A 23,266-nucleotide genomic window follows, 5' to 3' on the forward strand; every position below is an offset into this window, starting at 1 on the left:
CCCCAAACTATGACATTCATTGAGTTCTTGGGTCTACTTTTATGTTGTCCATCCTTACTGTCACTTGTAACTTCTTGCTGCTTATCTATGCATACCTCCCTGTAGTCATCTTCCATAGCCCTTCTATATAACTATCTGCTATTGGCTAGGAAATTAGATGATCAAGCATAAAGACTGTGCATAAGTTTGGCTCTGAACAAGGAAGGACTTGAGTTGCTCTCAGATGAGTCAACCACACTAGCAGGAGCTCCATTGCATTTTAGGTACTCAAAGACATTTTCTGTTTTACTACTTCTCCTCTCTGACAAATAGAGTTCAAGGTGTGGGATAGGCAACTTCCAGAAAGGTGAAGCATTACTGCATGCCGAAGAGTCTATGCCCACTGAAAGGCAGAGGCACCGTGAGGAAGACTGGAATCATCCAGCATACACGAAAACCCTGGGGATACCCTCAATATTTCCTGGTCAGGCATAAAAGTTGAAAGTCATAATGAAATTCTACAAATAAAACTGAACTCAAGGCTTGAATGTGTAGAGGTGTTGGAGATATGAAAAATTCAGTATTCCATCACATTTTTCTTCACAAGGACGACAAATCTTGCAACATCTTAATTTTGTGTTACTTCAGGCACACTAAGAACAAGGAAAACCATGTCACATGATGGCCTAGAAGAGACTGTGGCATCAATGAGTTCCTCATCTGTAAAATGCAGATAATTACAGTACGAACCTCATGGGGCTGCTGGGAAAATTAAATGAAATAATTATGCAAAAGTTAGCATCATATAGTAGGCACTTAATAATCTTTCACTATCATCATCATCATCATTAGGTAGGGGAGAAGAAAACGCGAAAATAAAATCTACTTTTAGTGAGTTTTTCAAAAAGAATTAATTAAGCAGAAACAAAAAACGATTGTGCTGCCCCATTTTACTAAGCACATCTAAGTAAATTAAATTTAGGAAACGAGGCAATGCAAAGATTGAAAATAAAGGCCAACTTTTTTTAATGCTTCAATCATTATCAAAACAACATTAGCAATAGAGAACTCCATCCACTGTAGCAAAGGGCCCCAGGCTCATTTATGAGGGCAAAGGCTTCCCACAAACAAAGACATAAAATCCAAATCAAGGCAGTGAGGATTGCTTGTGGAACTGTGCATATACTTGCAGAAAGTGCTCACTGCTTAAATACTCCCAATGTGGACCTAGTGAAAGAATCCTAAAGAGATTGTGGATCTAGGCCAAGATCAAGATGAGCTTTCTTTAACTTCATGTGGTGAAGAAAATAGCTCACAATGCCACCACATCAGATTTCATGTGAGTAAAGTATTGGGGCAATTTTCTCAATAATTTGGTCTACTAGAATCTTGGGTAGTGAATGCATTTTAGGAAAAACAATTGCGCCCCAATTTAGATTCCCTGGAATAACAGTTATTTTTTTCAAAAGGAGTGAATGCTTTCTTTTTTGTAACAATTAATATTACATCGTTTTGTAACAGTCGCTGATTTTTCCAAATATTTGTACAGAAAGGATTTGGGGCCAATGTCCCTCCAAACTTAGCACAAGGGTTTAAAGTCTGGGACCATGTTTTATCTTTTCCTTATGGGGTTTATTATTTTTTTTCTAGAAGTGAGGCAAGAAGAGAATAAGAAAACGGAATGAAATGAGATAAAGAATGAGTAACATATGTTGAAAAGGCAAAGGGCACCAGCAAAGAGGACTTTAGACATCATTTGGTTGTCTCCCCCACATTTGTTTGCTAGGTTGTTCTGCCTGTCCGCGCAATTAGAGAAAGCAGGCATGTTCACACGCATGTGCACGTGTGTGTGTAGATTCAACTAGTATGTGCTGCCCCCCATTTTCTACTCTCAGTTCACATGACTGGTATTCAACCTCTGTGCTGCAGCAACCATAGCTGGAAAAAAATCCAATCAAAATGTTATTAGAACTGCCATTCCCTCCTATTCTCTCATGCTAGCTCAGGCCTAAAAAAACACAAGATGCAGAATGCAAGGCACTTTTCGGAGAGAGGAATGCTGACAGCCAGGGCCCTCAGGTGGAGAGTCATGCCAGAGACTCTGCATGGCAGAACATCAGGTGCTCATCCTAATGATCCCAACCCAATGAGCAACGGTTGTAAGATACCATCTGAGGGCCTTGCTACTCTGAGAATTGAATGAGTCACAATCCATTCTAAAAAATACCCTGAGGTCCCAAAGTCGAAGATTCAGCTCTAAGCTTCAGGTCAGTTCTCCTGTCACATCCCTTATCAACCTACTTTGAGCCAGCAGATCATCCAAAACCAATCTAAGAACTACATGAATGGTACATGTATTTTTAAAATCCACCTAAATTATTCATTCTATCGCCAAATTGTTAGTCTCAACAAACTCTTCACAAGAGTCTGACTGCATAAATAGGTTAACAAATACTTCAAGCTTATATATTGTACTTCATATAATCAACCCAACATCCCCTGAGGCTTTGACCCAAGAAATTGCTGTGAATGTATACTTTATTAGCTAATTTGAATAATTTCCTTAGCTAATTCTAAGAATTTCATTATAATGCACAAAATACACTATAGTCAACCTATCTTACTATTCAACAAGGTTAATTCTTGTAAAGGGGCCGTAAATCTCAAGGTTCGCAATGTGAAGGCATCAGAGGTATTATTTTTCTATCTGACCAAAATGCTCTCTGTGTGGGGCAAGGAAAAGGCAGCGAATTCCACCTACCTGAGTAGGGATAGGAGAAAGTCCAATATCCACGATTGATTTTCCCAGTCACAGGAGGCAGCATACTGAGGTGGTTTAAAGACTAGACTCTAAGAGCCAGGCTGCCTAGATTCAAATCTTGCCTCCACCATTTATTAGTTGTATGACTTTGAGCAAGTTAATTAATCATTCTGTGCCTTGGTTTTTTTTAATCCAGAAAACGGGTGTATTATTAATAAAATCTATTTCATAGGGTTACAATGAGGATTAAATGAATTAATATATGTAAAGTACTTAAAAGAGTACCTAACACATAGTACTGTACACCACCACCATCTTCCTTGGCTGGGTCATTGAATGGAGGGAGGCCCTCCCCATCCTGGTAGGATAGGCTTACAAGTTAGCAGGGAGAAATGAATTTCCCACCCATTCTGGCAACGTCACAGCAGCTTCTCCAATAGTCATACACAGGCATGGTAAGAAGGGAGACTCAGAGAGAAAAGATGTTATCATTCACACAAATGGGAAAATGTTTCTCCCTCTTAAGTGAAATGATCCTAGTGGTCAGAAGGAGTTCATGCACGTTCCTCAAGTATCTAACTCACTCCTAGAAAAAACCAGGCTCTGCATTTAAATAAACTTAAAAAAAAAAGTCTTATGGACAAGTTGACTGAAAGTACCATTTATTCTTTGTGCAGAGATTTACAACCTTTCCTATACAGGAACAAAGAATATCCTTGGGCAATGATTTTTTACAGTACCTACCTTTCCAAAGACTGAAATGAAGCTTCCCTAAAAATTGTGTGTTGCCTTAGCTAGAATCTCGTACTGGGAGATTTTTATATCAAGCGTTAATGCTGAAATGGTTATTTATAAATTATACTTAGAATTTGAAAGCCCAGGACCCAAATAATGATGCCATTCAGCAGTACATCTAAAGAGATCCCCAGAACTCACCTTGGAAAACTGCAGCATTCTGAATAATTAAGAACTTGAGCTCCATACTTGCAGACTGAAGCAGTTGTTCCATGTTCAATCGTGCTGTTAGTTGGTATTTTTCTTCCATCTTTCTTGAGCAGCATGTTGGGCCCTTGGGGAGACATACTTGCAAATCTGATCCTGAAACAAACAAGTTTTTTAATGTTTCAGTAAGCAAAATGTCACATACACACGGAAGAGGCAAACGGCAAAACAATGCATCTCTTTCAAAATACAGTAAAATCTTGATTATTCAAAATTAGTGTTTATCTTAACTAATCCCCGCTTTCTCCCAATTATCCTTATGACTAATTCTTTTTTAATAACCATCAGAATTAACTGCCTAGGTTTGACTCATAAATTCCACATAAACTAATTCATAGCACTAAATATACATCACTGAACACCAATATTTAATTTGTTTGTTAAAAGATCAATCTTCACTCCTACAATTTATTTTTCTTGATTATAATTTATGAATGAAAATACATCCAAGAAACAATTTTCAAAATTCCAGATATGATTTCCAAATAAAATATATATCTGGCCTAACCAAGTTGCTTTACGGGATGAATGATTTAAACATCAATCTCATATCAGTTATGTTGCTGCTGTTCTTGTTTTAACTCAAGGCCTGGGGCAAGATTCACAGAGGAACCTTCCCCAAAAGCAATATTAACATACAATCACCAATGTCCCTTACAAACATTCTAGCTGAAAAAGCAGTGTTAACACACAATCACCAATGTCCCTTACAATTCCAACATCCTAGCTTTATCACAAATGCCAATCTCTTGTTCCTCTGAACTCCTGAAATACTTCCTCACTTTCTCCCTTATGAAGCAGAATGTTTATTTATTTTTACATCCCCATAAAGCTTTGCCAAATGGAATGAATAGTCTCCTCACCTATTCCAGAATTAGGAAATCAGAACCCTTTTCTCAATCTTCACCTACTAAGAACCTCCGTAGCATCTTACATGATTCACCAGTCCTTCCTTCCTAAAAGTATTCTCTTTCTCCCTTGTTTTAGTGCAACTACCCTGGCACTTTCCCACACTATCTATTGCTTAGATGTCCTGGGCCCTGTCCCTCATTCTACCTCTTCTCCCTGGATGATTTTACCTAAACCCACATGGTAGAGGAGCTCCCTTATTGAGCCCTCACCTTCCTCCTGAGCTCCAAAATTCCACATTTCCAACTACTGTATGGGAATCTCAAATTCAGTATATCCAAAACAGATTTCGATTATTTTCTACATACACACACAGTTCCACTTTCGGTATTCTGTATTTCACTTAAAGATCACCATCCACTAAATTTCCCAATGGTAGAAAACTTTGCCATTCTCAACTATCAACTGTTGATTCAATGGACTTCTGCATCCAATGGAAGTTGACTGCCTGTGAATGAAAATTATAGCCATGGGAAAAGATGAGATTCATTCAAAAATATTTATTGGGCAACTACAACCTGCCAAGCACTGTGAGTATGGCAGTAAAAAAAACAAAGTCCCTACCCTCATGGAACAGGATATATGCATGATATTACAAATGGTGATAAATGTGATGGGAAAAATAAAACCAAGTAAAAAACGGAAAACAAAGTGGGATATAAAAATACAATGGATATTACCCAGCATTAAAAAAGGAATGAACTGATACATGCTACCACACAGATGAAACTCAAAGACTTTTATGCTAACTGAAAGAAGCCAGATTTTAAAAAGTACATATCCTATGGTTCTATTTATTTAAAAGTCTAGCAAATGTTACCGATCTATAGACAGAAAGTGATTCTTGGTTGCAAGAGGGGTTTGGAGGGTTTGGGAGGGTTTGGGAGGGAAGGATTACAAAGGGAAGTGAGGAAAACTTTTGGATGTAGTGGATATGTTCATTATCTTGATTGTGGTGATGGTTTCATGGGCATATAAAATGTCAAAATTATCAAACTGTACACTTTAAAATATGTGCACTGCATTTTTGTCAATTATACCTTAATAAAGGTGTTGAAAAATAAAATAAGATTTTTTTAAAAAAAATTAAAGTAGGGGAGATAGGGAATATGGTGGCTGGGGAGACAGTTATATTATATATAGGGACATCAGAAAAGGCATCATTCATAATGTAACAAATGAACAGAAAACAGAGGAAACTGAAGAATACCGATTTTATATCTTCCACCAATACTAGTAAAATATTAGGGTCAATGAATTATTATGCCCAATGTTATTCCTCTTTGCAACTGCCATTTTACTCAAAGAACTGTTTGTTATGGGGGAAAACAAGAAGTTAGCAGAGTAAGGAGCTCCTGGAGTCAGCACGTGATACAGGGCAGTTGGTCACCCAGAGCTACCTAAAGTACCTGTTTGGGGAACCCAGGAGACCAGAGGAGTATCCTGCAACATCCTTGAGAGTGTAGAAGGAGGAGACGGCCCATCTTCACAGAGGATTTGTCAGTAGAGCCCTCCACATCGGGGAGGTGCCCATGGCATGGCAAGCCACCTCAGGAGCTTTTCCATGGTTGGAGTTGGAAGCTCCATTTCCACCCAAAAAATGGGAGGAAGACACAGTGTGACACTGACTTCAGTTGCTGATTAGTGGATTCGGTGGGCTGAAGTAGAATCCTAGGAACAACTAAACTTTGAACCTGTCCAGGTCAGAGGGAAGCCGGTGGCTGCCATTTTGACTCCACCCAGCATGAGGGGAAGCGGCACTGACTGAAAATCACAGTACTTGTAAGGACCGGCTTCTTTCCACCCAGGCTGGACTGCACATCTAGCCTAAACCCCAGACCCACCTCCAGCAGGGAGGAAGCTGGGGGGACCTGTACCACCTCTCTGGGAAGCTGCAAGCCATGCCCCAGAGGCACCAGCCCATCCTACTCTAGGTGCACAAGCCACCTCAGGAGCTATTCCCTGGGTGGAGTTGGAAGCTCCATTTCCCATAAGTAGTGGAGGAAAAGAAAGTTGTCCACTAACCTCAGCTACTAAATAGTAGACTTGGCTGGCTAAAGTATAATCCTACAGAGAGGGTCTGAGCGTGTCCAAGCAGGAAAGAGTCCTGGTAGCTGCCATTTTGACTCTGCCCTTCCCCTGTCCCTCCCCCAGCCTGAGGGGGAGGCAGGCTGACTGAAATCCAGTACTTCTTTCCAAGATCGGACTGCAGCCCTAGCCTAGGCTCCAGCCCCACCTCCAGCAGAGAGGTAGCTGGCAGAACCTGCACCAGGCTCTCCAGGCAACTGCAAGTGCTCTCTGCTGGCACAGGCTGAATAGTCAGACCCCTGGGGCTGCACCCCTGAACCCCAAAAGAATAGGAGAAGAACTGGGTATCCTCAGCCTCTCTGGGCAATGACAGAAATTTTCAGCCCACACAGATTTCTTGAGTGCCTTTGAGTCCATCTTCACCTCTGTCCCCCAACAGGATAGGAGAGTGATGGTGTTGCCTCAACCTCTCAGGGCAACTTCAGACAGTTTTGACGTGCACAAGTCTGACTGTTGGGCACTTGTGGCTCTACCTCCATCCCCAATAGGACAAGAGATGGACTGTGTTTGCCCAGCATCTTGGGTAGCTGCAGGTGCTTTTGGCCCACACAGCCTGGACTGGTGGGTACTTGTGGACCCACCCTCACCCCCAATAGGAAAGAAGGGGGCTGGTATTTCCACAGCCTTTCTGGGCAATGGCAGACCTTCAGCCTGCATGGACAGGACTACTGGATGCCTAGGAAGCCACCCCCATCCCCAATAGGATAGGAGGGGTCTGGTGTCTCTATAGCTTCTCTGGACAATGGTGGGTACTTTTCGCCTACAGGGAATGAACTGTTGGGTTCCTGTGGATCCATCCCTTTGCCTTAAAAAGATAGGAAGGGGCTGGTGTTTCCTTAACCTCTCCAGGCAATGGCAGATATTCTTGGCCTAAAGAGATGAAACTTTTGAGCACCCATAGAACCACCCCCAACACCCAATAGGATAGGAGGGGGCTGGTGCTTCCTTAGCATTTTCAGGCAATAGCAGGTACTTTCGGCCTATAGAGACTGAACTGTTGAGCATTGGTGGTTCCGTTCCCACCCTCTAAAGGGCAGAAGGGACAGTACTCCCTCAGCCTCTTAGGGCAACTGCAGGCATATTTGGCCCACAGAGATTAGTTTGTTGGACACTCAGAGTCCATTCCCACTGCCAGCAGGGAGAGGGTCTGGTGCTATATCAGTTAACCTGAGCAACTATGGTCATTTTGGACCTACACAGCATAGAATGCTGACCACAACTATAGTTCCATCCTTGCTTAAGGTAGGGGAGGAAGGGGTATGAAGCTTCATCAGTGTCTCCGGGCAACTACAGACAGTCTTGTTGTGCCCAACTTGGATTATTACAAATGGCTGCAGCTCTGTCCCTGATAAAGGAGAGAGATGAGAGAAGCTTCATCAATTCCTGGGGCAACGTGGGCAGCTTCAGCCTCCATAGCTTACAGCACCAACTACATCCTTAACTCCTACTACACAACCTGCAAGGGAGAAAAGACAAGAATTCCCTAAACTAAAGGGAGAAACTGCACCCAGAATAAATACATCTAGCAAGGCAGATGTGGAAACACCACACACAAAAAAATACAATCCATACCCATAAACAAGAAGAGATGGCCCAGTTAAAGGAAGAATAACCTACAGATGACATAAAGGAGTTGAGAAAACTAATCTTAGATATTCAAACAAATCTCCTTAATAAATTCAATGAGAGAGCTAAAGAGATTAAGGCTATTAAGAAGACACTGGATAAGCACAAAGAAGAATTTGAAAACATACATAGAAAAATAGCAGACTTTATGGGAATGAAAGGTGCAATAAATGAAATTAAAAATACACTGGAGGCATATAACAGCAGATTTGAGGAAGGAGGACGAATGATCAGCTAGCTCAAAGACATAGCCTATGAAAGTGAATGTACAAAAGAATGGAAAAAAATGAACAGGGTTTCAGGAAATGAAGTGACAGCAAGAGACGTGCAAACCTTTGTGTCATGGATGTCCCAGAAGGAGAAGAAAAGGGAAAAGAGGCAGAAGGAATATTTGAAGAAATAATGGTGGAAAATTTCCCAACGCTATTGATGGACATAGATATCCATGTCCAAGAAGCACAACATACTCCCATTTGAATAAATCCAAATAGACCAATCCTGAGATACAAGCTAATCATAATGTCAAATGCCAAAGACAAAGGGAGAATTGTGAAAGCAGCAAGAGAAAAGCAATGCATAACATATAAGGGATACCTGATAAGATTAGGTGCTGATTTCTCATCATAAACCATGGAGGTATCCAAGGCTGGTTCAACACAAGAAAATTAATCAGCATGATATACCACATTAATAAATCAAAGAAGAAAAATCACATGATCTTATCAATTGATGCAGAAAAGGCATTTGACAAAATGCAGCATCCTTTCTTGGTAAATATACTGCAAAAAATAGAAATCGAAGTAAACTTTCTCAAATGATAAAGGCCATATATGAAAAACCCACAGCTAACATTGGACACAATGGTGAAAGACTGAAAGCTTTCCCATTGAGATCAGGGACAAGACAAGGATGACCACTGTCACCACTGTTGTTCAATATAGTGCTAGAAGTTCTAGGTAGAGCAATCAGGCAAGAAAAAGAAATAAAAGTCATCCAAATTGAAAAGGAAGAATTACAACTTTCACTATTCACAGATGATATGATTGTATATCTAGAAAGTCCCGAAAAATCTACAACAAAGCTGCTAGAGCTAATAAATGATTTCAGTAGAGTGTCAGGATACAAGATCAATATGCAAAACTCAGTGGTGTTTCTGTACACTAATGATGAGCAATCTGAGGAGGAAGTCAGGAAAAAAATTCCATTTTCAATGGCAACTAAAAGAATCAAATATTTAGGAATAAACTTAACCAGAAAGCAAAACACTTGTATTCAGAAAACTATAATGCATTGCTAAAAGAAATTTTAAAAGACCTAAATAACTGGAAGAACAGTCCATGCTCATGGATTGGAAGACTAAATATCAAGATTGACATCTGTATACCCAGACTGATATAAAGATTCATGCAATCCCAATAAAAATTCCACCAGCATTTTTTAAGCAAATGGAAAACACCATTATCAAATTTATCTGGAAGGGTAAGAGACCCCATATAGCCAGAAACATATTAAAAAAGAAAAGTAAAGTTGAGGACTCTCCCTTCCAGACTTTAAATCATATTACCTAGCTATGGTGGTAAAAAGAGCATGGTATTGGCATAAATATAGACACATAGACCAATGGAACTGAATTGATGGTTCAGAAACAGACCCTCACATCTATGACCAAGTGATTTTTGACAAGACTTTCAAACCCACCCACAATTGGGGCAGAACAGTTTATTCAAGAAATGATGTTGGGAGAACTGGATATCCAGAACCAAAAGAAAGAAAAAAGACCCCTATCTCATACCTTATCCAAAAATTAACTCAAAATGGATCAAAGACCTAAATATAAAAGGAAGTACAATAAAGCTCCTAGAAGAAACTGTAGGGAAACATCTTCAAGACCTGGTGGTAGGTGGTGGAATCTTAAACCTTACACCAAAAGCATGAGCAACAAAAGAAAACATGCATAAATGGAATCTTGTCAAACTTAAACACTTCCGTGATTCAAAGAACATCAAGAAAGTGATAATGCAGCCCAGTCGATGGGAGAAAATATTCGAAAACCACTTATCTGATAAGGATTTGATTTCCATTCTGTATAAAGAGATCATACAACTCAGCAATAAAAGAACAAGCAATCCAATTTAAAAATGGGCAAAAGATTTAAACAGACATTTCTCCAAGAGGGTATACAAATGGCCAAAAAGCACATGAAAAATGTTCCATATCACTAGCTATTAGGGAAATGCAAATTAAAACAACAATGAGATATCATATAACACCACATAGAAGGGCCACTGTTAAAAAAACAGACAACAACAAGTGCTGGAGAGGATGTGAAGAAATAGAAACACTCCTTCACCGTTGGTGGGAGTGTATAATGGTGCAGCCTCGTGGAAGATAGTTTGGCGGTTCCCCAGGAAGCTAAATATAGAACTGGCATATGATTCAGAAATTCCTCTACTAGAAATATATCCAGAATTATTAAAAAATGTGACAAGTACAGACTTTGCACAGCAATGTTCATGGCGACGTTATTCACAATTGCCAAAAGATGGAAACAACCCAAGTGTCCATCCACCAATGAATGAATAAACAAAATACAGTATATACATATGATGGAATACTATGCTGCAGTACAAAGAAATGAAATCGGGATACATTTGATAACACGGATGAATCTTGAAGACATTATACTAAGCAAAGTAAGCCAGACACAAAAGGACAAATCTTGCATGTTCTCATTAATATGAACTAAATACAAAATAATAAACACATGGAGTTAAAACATAGATTATGGGTTATTAGGAGATAAGAGGAGGGTTGAGAAGAACTACTGATTCTTAATGTATGCAGAAGTTTTAAGTAACTTGACTGTAAAATTTGGAAATGGATAGAGTTGATGGTAACACATTATAGTGAGCAGCAACTGGTTTATAAATGGGATTGTGGCTAAAAAGGGTAGTCTGGGGAAGTAAATGTCAATAGAATGAAAGCTAAAGAATAATCTAGGGACTGAATAAAACAGTGAACCCAGAGGTGGTTGAGAATTGTGGTTAAGGGTGCAAATTCAAGAGAGTCCTTCGGAGAGCTAGAGCAGATGTACATCTCTATTGCAGGTTGATGGGAATATGGAGAAGCATGGGAAAACTACAAATGGTGTGACCTATAGACTGTGGTTAACAGCAATACTATAATATTCTTGCATCAGTGCCAAAGCTGTACTGTGTTGATAATGGAGGTGGATAGAAAAAGTGTGCCAAAGGTATGCATTGGACCATGATTGGTGGTAACAGTCTGATGATATTGTCTCATAATCTATAACAAATGTGACACCAGAGTGAGGAGTTTTATGGGAAATCTACACATCTGTATGATTGTTTTGCAAGTTCATAACATTTGTAGCAAAAATATATTTCAAAAAAATTTTGTGTGTTAGGGGAAAAAATAGTCCAAATGTAAGATAAGGCCTATAGTTGGTAGTAACTTTTTGATGATTCTCTTGCATAGTTTGTAACAAATGTTTCACAACAATACAAAGTATTGGTGGGGGGGTGATGTATGAGACCCCCGTGTGATGTTATGTATATTTATTTTGTAAGTTCACAATCTTTACTATACACTTATTGTTTATGCGTGTTCATGTATGAATGATATACTTCAATAAAAAATATATTTTTAAAAAAACAAAACTGTTTGTTGAATACTTTCTGCAGTGCCCATGAAAATGGGCATCTCAGATCATCTACTGTTGAGGACCATAAGCGACTGATCACCCTAGCAGCTGTGCTGTGAATTTGCCACCATGTTGTGACAAGACAACAATTCCCAGGATCCAGCCAATGACAAGGATACTAAAGGCAGGGCCAACCCTTTGGGACATGGGATTGTGCTGTCAGGGGATTGGGGCCTGAGAACTCCCTACTGGCCTTGCCAAAGCTTGCTCAACACTTCACTAAACTTCACTAGGATTCCTTCCTTCTCTGCACAATGGTCTGATGGCTCTCCCAGACTCTTTCAACTCCTCCTTATTTTACCTCCCAAGCATTTCCCCCAATAAATCTCTTGCCTATCCAATTCCACATGGGTGGCTGCCTCTCAAAGATCCAGGCTAACATATTTTCTATGTGCCAAGCCCTGTGCTACATGCTGGAGGCACAATTTTGAACAAGAAAGACTTGGTTCCTGCCCCAACAAGCTCACTGCCTAAAAGAATTAACACAGATAAATGCCTGGTGCATAATACATGAGTGCCATGAAGTAAGGTGACAAAAAGTCAATATGGGATATAAGCATGACTCCCCCAAAGTCCCATAAAGTCCTCAGCAAATTAAGGTCAAAGATAAGCATCGAAGTAAGGATATAAGGCATATTCAGACATTTTAGGCAGCTTTTCAATACCTCGTGTATAGAAGAAGGGGAGACTATTTAGCCCTAGGTCATTTTTATCACATCTTATTTCCTTAGAAATTCCAGTTACTCATGGCCCTGCCTTAATGTATATGCCCAAGTTTTCTTAATTTAAGAATGAAATTTATCAAGCTTTGCCTCAGATGACATCCCTGCTGGAGTCCAGGGAATTGACTCCATGGCCTCCACTTTCCCTCAAGGGAGCTGCTGACAAAAAGTAGTAAAGGACTGCACAGGTAATACATATCACCAAATCTTAGCCAGCCATGCAATTTATAGTACTGGATGGAAAGGTGATATTTAATGTGTCAAAATACAATCTGGGGTCTGGAGACCAAGTTCAGATTTATCTCCTATAAATGTCAATCTCATATACAAGCCTTAAACCGATTTTAAATATGGTCAAAGCTTAAAGGCTTTATTATTATCCTCAGAAAAAGAGGAAAAAAACCAAAATCGTCAGTTCTAGCTTACTGTGTTCTTTCTACACATGGTTACAAAATGTAATGCCACTCTAGTAGTAGAAACGGATGCAGTTTACTGGCCCAAAAAGGGAAAGAGTCCCCTTGGGAGAGAAGGCTAATCTAGATTTAAAACGGGTTGGTTGAGACACATACAGAGATATAAGAAATTCTATGCAGTGAATAGTTTTCATATGGCAAGTTCCTGTCCATTTAGCAAGGGTGTATTTACTTTCTTGGAAAGCAGATGCCTACATAGTGCTGTTTAAAATATTAAAATATCAGTATTTTAATAAGTTCACAAAATGAAATGTTCGAGATAAAATCCTTTGTGTTTTCACAATTTGCTTTAGTATGACTTCTGGTTTTCAGGACTGGTAGGGTTTATTTGGCAAGGTAGCTATTGGTACTGTTCCTACTCCCACCAGCCCTAGCTAGTTATAAAAATAATAGAGATCTTTTCTTTAAGAAGTGCTCAGGGTTGCTTAGATCTCTAGAAGGCAACAAATTGCCAATCAGTGCACTCAGAGAAGCCCAGGAACTGAATTACTGGGACACCAGTTTGGCTTGCCTTGTCTATGATAATTCATAAAATAACTTAGAGCTTGTAGTGTGTCCCTTCCCTGACTTCGTCAAGTTTTGTCATTGAATAAACAGGCACTACATCAAAATCAGTTCAGCCAAAAATCTTTAAAGGAATAAAAGCTCAAATGAGAACTTTTAGGAAACCATGCCAGATTCCATTAAAAAAAAAAAAGATATATGTTCTATCCCAGTATAAGAAACACCTATAGTACTATTTACCTTCCCTCCCAGTTATCAATGCCTGCTTAGTCAATAAAGTGGTACAACTCTTCTGGAGGCTAAGATTTAGCTATCGATTTGAGGAAATAAAACATCTATAAACTGAGAAGGATCCAGACTGTCCAATCCAGGAAAGAGGAAAAATACATGCCAAAGGGAAAAGCACTTTGTTTTAAGTAAATTTCATATAACTCATTTACCAGTTTTAGAAAATTAAAAAAAAAATTCCACCAGAAGGGAGCATAAGGAACATAAGGAACAAAGGGGGACAGAATAACTAGCTATGTCTTAATATAATGACAATAATAGAATATGGCCATTTCAGTGCATGAACATATGCACACACGAAAAAAATAGAATGAAATAGAGAATGAATTTAAAGGGAATCCTCATCAGAGTTTTGTGAGAGTACACGAAGATGAATATAAAACATGTAATATTACTCCAAAAACATATAGGGGATGACAGACTAATAATGTAAACCATAAGGCAAAACATAGGATAACTAAAAAATTTAGAAAACTGTACAACCTAAAGTATGGACCACATAGTAAGCACAGATGTCATCTTGTTTGAAAGCTATTGTCTCGGAATCTGTACATCAGTTTCAGGAAATATGATATGAACAAGTTAAGAGATTATCGCTGTGGAAGGGAAAAGGTTTTATGGTGAATCTGGGGAAGTACTGTATATTGTATATATGAATCTTGGTGATCTAAAACTCTTGTGAAGCTGACATTATGCTGGGATTGACTTTACAGGAAGTTTTGGATCACAGAGTGGTTCAACAATGGCAGCGGAGGCATACTGATATAGGATGTTATTGACAGTATATATATGGTTGACAGGGAGTTATACAGGGCATATGCCCAGGGTATATAGTAATGTCTAGATATACTCATAGTGGAAACAATTAAAAACAATAGCTGGGGGGGTACTGGGCCCCTGGCTGGGGGGTCACTGTCGTGGACCCTGGGGGAGCAGCGGCAGTCCCCCAGGTGCAACGGCAAGAACCAGGAAGGAAGGAGGGCCCAACAGTGGGCTCCTGATACTTATGGCTATGCTTTTGAGCCTATACACCTGCAATAAGAATAAGGCCTAGAGTAGCACTGTGCCTGGGAGTTTCCTCCTGACAGCCTTCATGTTACTCAAATGTGGCCACTCTCACAGCCAAATTCAGCATGTAAATGCAGTGCAGTCCCCCCAGTGTGGGACATGACACCCGGGGATGAGCCTCCCTGGCACCGAGGGATCACTACCACGTATCAGCTGAAGATGCAACTAGAAAAGGACCTTGAATTAAAGGTTCAACACGGATCAGCAGAATATCCCTGTCTACATATAATAACATGACTTCAAAATGCTGTTTGACCTAATGTAAGGGGGAAATGGAAAGGAGAAATGAGAATATAAGGCTATGAGTCTCTAAAAAAGAGTCTGGAGGTTGTCAGAAGGAATGCCCTTATGCACAACTGAGCAGAGTCTGAGAGACAGATAAAGTAGATACAACCCCAGGTATTGGTTCTTTTGAGGAATAAAGAGACCCACGGGTTCTATGATCATGGCAGATGGGGTTCACTGCCATGGTAGATGGCCCTTCTTTGGAGCTGGTGTTTCTGCGTGATGGAATTGGACTCAGAGGGGATCTCTTTTCACAAGACTTGCATGCTACTTTAATGGAATTGTAGTTGGTGCTGGGGTTTTAGATACATTTAGGGGATTTGAATCTCTGGACTGATAATATGACACCCAGGCCCAGAGCCTCAACAGACTTCAGCTCCTACACTTTGATTTATTGGACTTACCCCACTCAGCTAACATCGAGTTGAAGAAGGTCAACCACCACACCATGGAGCCTAGAGTGTCTACAACTGAAAGCAGGAGGAGCGCACCCAGTATCCATGTGGAATCTAAGCCCCCACTTGACATAGATGTGCAATGGACACAACCAATCCAATGTCCACAGAGAAAATGTGGAATGGGTGTGGGAAGGGTAGCCATGGTGGCTGCTGGGTTTGGGGAATGGGAGGAAGAGATGAGATGTGGAGGCGTTTTCGGGACGAGGAGATGTCCTGGGTGGTGCTTCAAGGACAATTACGGGACATTTTAGATCCCCCCAGGGCCCACTGGATGGAACGTGGGAGAGTGTGGGCTATAATGTGGACCATTGACTAGGGGTGCAGTGATGCTCAGAGATGTACTTACCAGGTGCAATGGATGTGTCACAATGATGGAAGAGAGTGTTGCTGTAGGGGAAGTGGGGGGTGGGGGCGGTGGGGTTGAATGGGACCTCATATTTTTTTAATGTAATTTTTAAAAATAAATAAATTTTTAAAAATAAAAATAAAAATAAAGGGAATCCTCATCAACTAAACAAAGAATTGCCCTGTGGACTGAATGCCAAACAAGATGAATAAGTGAAACCAAGGGCAAATGGCCAAAAAGAAAAAAACACTGAGAACTGATATTACATATTTGCAATGAGTAAAACTAGAAAGGTCAATTCAAGAAGTAAGACGCAATTTACAAGAGACATACTACTAACTAGAAAAACCTTCTTTAAGTATATCAGGAACAAAAGAAGGTTAAAGTACAATAGTCTCTTTATTAGATGGAAAGGAAAAGTAGTCGTTGACCACACTCAACAAAGAGGTGCTCACATTTTCTTTTCTTGGTAAAAATAGAATTCAACTGGGAAATACGCATAGAGACGAGTGGTATAGCTTGGGATAGAGATAAGGAGCCAACTTAGCAATTGACTATTCAAATTAGCCAGAAAGGTTCGGCTCTTTAGGGCTTAATAACTTGCATTCCCAGATGCTAAGAGAAAAAAAAAAATTAACTGAAGTCATTATAGAGCTGCTACTTCCCATTTATTTTGGAGGATTAAAAAGTACCTTCATACCACAATCTCTTCTACACTGTAAACTCCTAAAGAGCAGAAAATGACTCCCATCTCCTTTGGGGTGCCCTGTCGATCCCATTCAGCCTTACGCACATAGAGTTGAATTAATGAGGACTGCAGATGGAGAACACTAGCAAAGAAGTTTGTGTCTGTATTTAAAAAGAAGGGGTGGAGACAGCTGACCCTGAGAATTTTACATCTGTATGCTTAACTTTGCTCTTGGAAAATTATTAGAAAAGACCACAAAAATCAGTTTATGAACATCTTAAAGATACGCAAATAGATGTTTCTCTCGGAAACTATGAAGTCATTTCTAATTATTACAAGAAAATGCCTTGCTGGCACAGTGGATCCAGTTCTGGATCCCACAACTGAAAGGGAATATTTAAACTATTGGGAGTTTTTTCTCTGGGGAATCATTCTTATGAGTATCTAAGTCAGGATCCCTCCCAAAGGCTCAACGACAGGTGGGCCGCAGAAGGGTCCCTCCTCCTGTGTTAGAGGAACTCTTCCAGCTTAGCTACCAATGGCTTTGCCTTCTTGACCTCCATCATATACTCTTTGGTTTGGGCCCAGTTCTTGCTTTTTGTTGGCTTCATTAAAACACCTGACATCTTAGACTGCTCCTGGTTTCCCTTTAGCCACCTCCCCCAGGGCTTGGAATTCAATTGCTCTTTGCTGTAAGGTAGTAGGCCCACCACACTCAGTTGGAGACCTCATTCCAACCCTGAGCCCTGCTGTCCTTAACAGGAAGAGGAGAGTGAACAATGTTTATGAGGTTGTTTAAATGTGTCAGTTCTACTTGATTCTATTCTATGTCAATAAGTATTTATGGCCTGGAAGCCAACATCATCTTATAGGCACCTTAAGATATGACCCCTCTACTCAAGGTACTTAAAATTTAGTCCTAGCCTCAGGACTTACTAGCTGTGGGAGCAGGGGTGGGTTACTTAGCCTTGCATGCCTTTTTGCTCTTATCTATAATATAGGATTATCAACGGTACTTACTTTAAAGCATTACTGTAAGGATTAAGTGGGATTATGCATGTAAGCTCTTAGCCTTCTTGGTACAAAGTAAATACTCAATATATGTTAATTAAAAATAAGACAAACAAATAGAACATAATTTCATGCTGAGAGACCAGACTTCCCAGAAAAACATAGCTAGGAAAACAGTAAAAGGTAGTATATGGTCATGTGACAAAACAGGCAGTATATTTTCTGAGGAGATGGAAATATTCTATATTTTAACTGGGGCAGTGGTTTCATTTGTCAAAACTCATTGAACTATTCATTTAAAATAGGTTCATTGTACTATTTGTAAGCTATATCTCAATAAGGATGTTTTTGAAACTATGCAGTAGAGACAATCATTGCTATAAATAAGAAAATGTTTACCTGAGGCTTTAGGGATCAAAAAAGACTTCCAGGAGGAGGTGGGGCTTGTTGGACAGGCCAATGAGTGAAATGTGTTTAGCACTAGTGGAGTAGCAGGGCAAGGCTAACCTGCCTGGAATGAGGCAGGGATCTGGGGTATAGGTAGCTTATCAGGTAAGATGCGACAGGTATTTGGAGGGCCTTCAATGCAGAGGCCTGTGGGCATGACTGCACTGGCAATAAAGGACTCTTGGTGGTTCTTGAGCAGAGACAAAATATGATGAAGAGTGCTGTTTGGAAAGATTCATCTTATGGCCTGAAACTGGGAAATGGACTAAATAACCCCTCCAGGTCACTTCCATTTCTCTGATTCTCTAATTACCTTTATTATATTCTATATGTTGGTTATTTTACTAGCCTACCATTTTTGGCTAATGACTATAAATTGCCAAAAATCACATTAGAAAGCACATTAAAAAACAGAAGAAATATTAATGTAGACCTTGATACCTATACTTTCCTAAGAGCCGGGAAAAAAAAAAACATATTCAAACAGCAACGGAAGAGAATGAATCGTCAAGGCTCAGTAACATTGAAAATTGAAATATTTTCCATATGCGTATATCTATACATATATATGATGATCTGACACATCTCATTACCAAGGTCTGCTTTATGAATGGCAGATTTCTTTTTGCTAACAAAGGTACACTGTGCTAAAAATAATAATGTAATATTGTCATTAAAGTACTATTAAGCAAAGGAATTAATGATATACAAAACTGGTTGCTTCATGACTTGTAGGGAAAATAACAGACACCTATAAAAATTATCCAAAGAATTAAGTGCAGGTTGCTCTACTAATGAACCAAAAGACATAGCTAGCATTTTAAAAGGTTTTTTTTAATGGAGGACAAGTCAATTTGCTATCCAAAAATATTAACTAATTTCTTTAGCATATAATAGTGACTTGCTATTAGAACAGCACCTTTTCCCCTAATTAATCATTATCTAAATCAAATCTTACATGCTCATTAATTTCTCACTAATCAAGATAGGAATTTTAGATGAAAGAAATGGCTGCATTTGAAACCAGTAGGGAAAGTGATGATTGCTGATAGAGGAAATCATCTTAGGGAACTCAGCTGAAGGTTACCCTTCTGTCATTTAGCCTGAAAGAACCTGACCTTGCTTGGGTATCAGGATCTCAGACTTTAAATCAAAGACCATGCCTGGGGCCACCATGGACTCTGCCTCTGTAAAAGGTGGGCCAAAATATCTCTCACACTAGACTGCTGGGAGTTTAAAGCTACCCTGGAAATAAGCCATTCTCAAAGCCTGAGCATTAAAGCATGCATTACATTTATCTCTACTGCCAACTGTCAATCAACCACATACTATTTCATGCGCAACGAAGGCTGGATCCCCAGATCACTCCAACACTGTCCCACAAAGTTGGTTCTCCTAAATCCCAATCCCAACCAGCAATCAACCTATACCCTGGGAACACAAATTCACTGGTTACCTTTGGCCTACAAAGGGGTAAACGACTCATTCATCCAGCATTTACTGAATGCCTACTTTGTGTCAGGGACTATGCCTAATCTAAGGAATGCAATCATGAACAGGATATATGGTCCCTGTCCTGGAGTTCACAAACTCATCCTGGAAATAGACTTCTGGACACCAAGCATGGTCATCCCCTAAGGCCAGATGTCATCAAATCCTACCAGTTCTGCTTTTTAAGTGCCTCTCCTCGCTCCCTGTAGCAGTTTGATATTACTGATGAATTCCAAAAAGAAATATTGGATTATGTTTGTAAACTGATCTTTTCCTCTGGGCATATTAGATTATATTAGATTCAGAGGTTTGCATGATTAAGTAATCATGTAAACCTCTTGTGCCAGTAGGGCGTTGAATCCCCACCCTTTGGTGAGTGGGGACTCACAGGTAAAAGGCATGGCAAAGAACAGAGATGAGGGCTTTTAATGTTGGAGTTTTGATGTTGGAGTTTGATGCTAAAGCTGGAGCCCCAGGGAGAGAGAGAGAGTCATTCGCCAGAGAGTCATTTGCCTGAGAGTCTACAGCTGACCTTGTGGAGAAAACAAAGGACCTGAACCCAAAGAGAAGCAAGACCCTGGAAGGGAGGAACCCAGGAAGCCCGAACCCTCGGTAGACGTCAGCAGCCATCTTGCTCCAACACATGAAAATAGACTTTGGTGAGGGAAGTAGCTTATGCTTTATGGCCTGGTATCTGTAAGCTACTACCCCAAATAAATACCCTTTATAAAAACCAAACAATCTCTGATATTTTGCATCTGCACCTCTTTGGCTGACTAATATACTCCCCTTCTTGGCACCTCTGCCTCATCACCTAACACCCGTATCACTTGGACAATTGCACCAACCTCCAAACTGGCCTTCTTACCTCTATGTCCTCCTCCACTCAAGCCTCAGAGAAATATTTCTTACATGTGTTTATATATATATGCGTGTATATATATATGAGTGCATATATATACATATATATGTTCATGCCATTCTCCTCCTTTAAAAACCTCCAAGCATATGGGGTGCAAAAATGGGTGGCATGTTCTTGCGAAGGAGCCTGCTAAGGTTAGCTGGAAAAGTGAGCTGGTGGAGAGTGGTGACGGTGCCAGGTCAGATAAAGAGGAGATAGGTGAGCTCTGCTGCTGCAAGAGGAGCCCGCGTTACCTGGGAGCTGCATTCTCACAGGGGAGAGCAGGAAGAGATGGACCCTAAATGCTTATTCTCCTTTGAAATCTCACAGCATTTGCCATCCTTTCTGAAGGCAGTTCTCATACTCTAACTTGTTTGTTTATATTTGTCAGCCTTAACTCCACTAGATTTAAGATTCTTGAGGCAAGACCCTTGACTGACTCATCTCTGTATTGCAGAGGACCCTCTGAGGTTTTGGGCTTGGTACCCTCCTTTTTGACTTGAAGGTAAGACCAGAAATTCAACAGAGTTCCATTTTAAAAGAGCTAGGTCAGTTTAACTGATGCTACTAGAGCAATTTTGAGACCAGAAGTATTCTAGGGAAAATGAAGGAAGAATACTTAGAAGCAAAATGATGAAGACATGTAACTTCTCCTCTCACTCCCCCTACCTCCCTTTTCTCTCTCTCTCTCTCTCTCTCTCTCTCATACACCATTAATTATTTAGGTGGGAAAAAACCCTAAAACAAATGAAATTGGGATGGAGAACAATCCCAGCTACCCTGGACTTTGCATGCTGAATCTTCCTTTAGAATTCTGCCAAAGGGACCAAACTAAGATAATTTCCTATTTCCCCTAAGCACTTGGTAGCTAATTGTTATTCTACTCACATAAGTAGCTGAGATCCTGTCTTTCAGGAGATGTATAGCTTTTATTTTTAAGATATGATCTTCAACTCTGCAAAGTTGAGGCATAACTGAGAATTTCTCTATCCTAGGCCTAATATAAATGCTAGGCTTCTTCCCCTGTGCATGAACTCACAGGCAAAATAGAGCCTTTCCCTACCGAGAAGTAATACTATCTGATCTGCTACCAAATCAGCTATGTGCCTTATCCAAGTAACTTCTCCAATCTGGCCTGTTTTCCTCAAGGGGATTAGACTAGATGGCCCTTAAGGTAATTTCAACTCTAAAAGTCCAAACCTCCCCACTATGGGTCAGTCATACTCACTGAGCCCATTCTGGCCTGGGCATTGGAGGGTGCACACAGATTTCCTCCCTTTTATGAAGGCTTTCTCCATAGCACCTGGATATACATGAACATGGATATGCGACCAAGGCAAAGGGCCAACATCTGTGAGCCTTTACAGCACTGAACCCCATGTAATAACCAATTTCCCAACCAATTTATATGTAGCCATTTGTCTCCAGAGGCCAACTGATGGCAGAGTTTCCTGACTGGATGGCATTCAGTGGCAAAGGTAAGGACTCTGGAATCAGGCAAAGCAGGCTGTGAACCCCAACCCAGCCACTTAACAACTATGTGATCTTTGGCAAGTTACTGGATCTCTGAACCTCAGCTTTCTAATCTATAAATTGGGGACAACACCACCTGTCTTTTGAGGTGCTTATGAGATTAAAGTAAACTCTTATACAATGTTTCCTAAACACATGCCTCCATTTCCTGCTTCCTTGTTTTGGTCATGCTCTTCCTCTCCCTGGAGAGGTCTTCTCTTGGGGAGCAGAGGTGGCTCAAGTGGTTGAGCGCCTGCTTTCCACATGGGAGGTCCCGGGTTCAGTTCCCGGTGCCTCCTAAAAAACAAAAACAAAAAACAAACAACAAGCAAACAAACAACTCAGGGGAGCCGATGAACACCAGCTTCCCACATAAGAGGTCCCAGGTTCAAAAACTAAAACAAAATCTTCTTATCCATAAGGTCTCTGTAAAATGTCTCTTTCATAATGTTTTTTCTCCCTGCCCTCCCCTTCCCAGGGCCTCTCCCCCCAGAATAAATCAAATGAGCTGACATCACTCAGAAATTTTCAGCATACTTTGTACCTCTCTAACATTGTGTTTTGCAATCTAACTTTTATAATCATTGGTGTATTTTCTTATCCCTACTTTTAAATTGTAAGTTCCTGTGGACAGGAACTCTACCTTGGTTATCGCTTTATTCCCTGGCATGGCACAGTGCCTGGCATATAGGACATACTCAATAAATGCTTGTTGAATGAGTGAACAAATGATTAACAATGAGAGCCTGCTTCCTGACTTAATAAGCTCCCTATTTTCTTGAGGCAGTCAAGCAGAATTTGAGTAACAATATCAGAGATACCATGAAGGAAACTCCTACACTGGGTAAGAGGCCAGCTATGCTAATCTCCAAGGTTCCTTTCTCACTGTGTTTCTATGATGAATATATTCTAACTCACTAATCTCTTTTTACACCAAGGTTGACACAGTTATGCAATGATCTTGCATCAGAGGGGAGGTGCCC

At 40.2% G+C, this 23,266-nt stretch overlaps 1 protein-coding gene across 1 annotated transcript in view; it reads right to left on the minus strand.

Annotated features, from left to right (window-relative positions):
- The window catches only part of GPC3 (glypican 3), a 514,875-nt gene that overhangs the window by 465,152 nt on the left and 26,457 nt on the right, over positions 1-23,266 (minus strand). Inside the window, exon 2 of the mRNA XM_058292375.2 lies at positions 3,677-3,838. Within this exon, the coding sequence (XP_058148358.1) occupies positions 3,677-3,838 (162 nt within the window). The remainder of the gene's footprint in view (positions 1-3,676; positions 3,839-23,266) is intronic.

The sequence above is a fragment of the Dasypus novemcinctus genome, chromosome X (genome assembly GCF_030445035.2).
Source record: "Dasypus novemcinctus isolate mDasNov1 chromosome X, mDasNov1.1.hap2, whole genome shotgun sequence".
In the NCBI taxonomy this organism is placed as follows: Eukaryota; Metazoa; Chordata; class Mammalia; order Cingulata; family Dasypodidae; genus Dasypus; species Dasypus novemcinctus.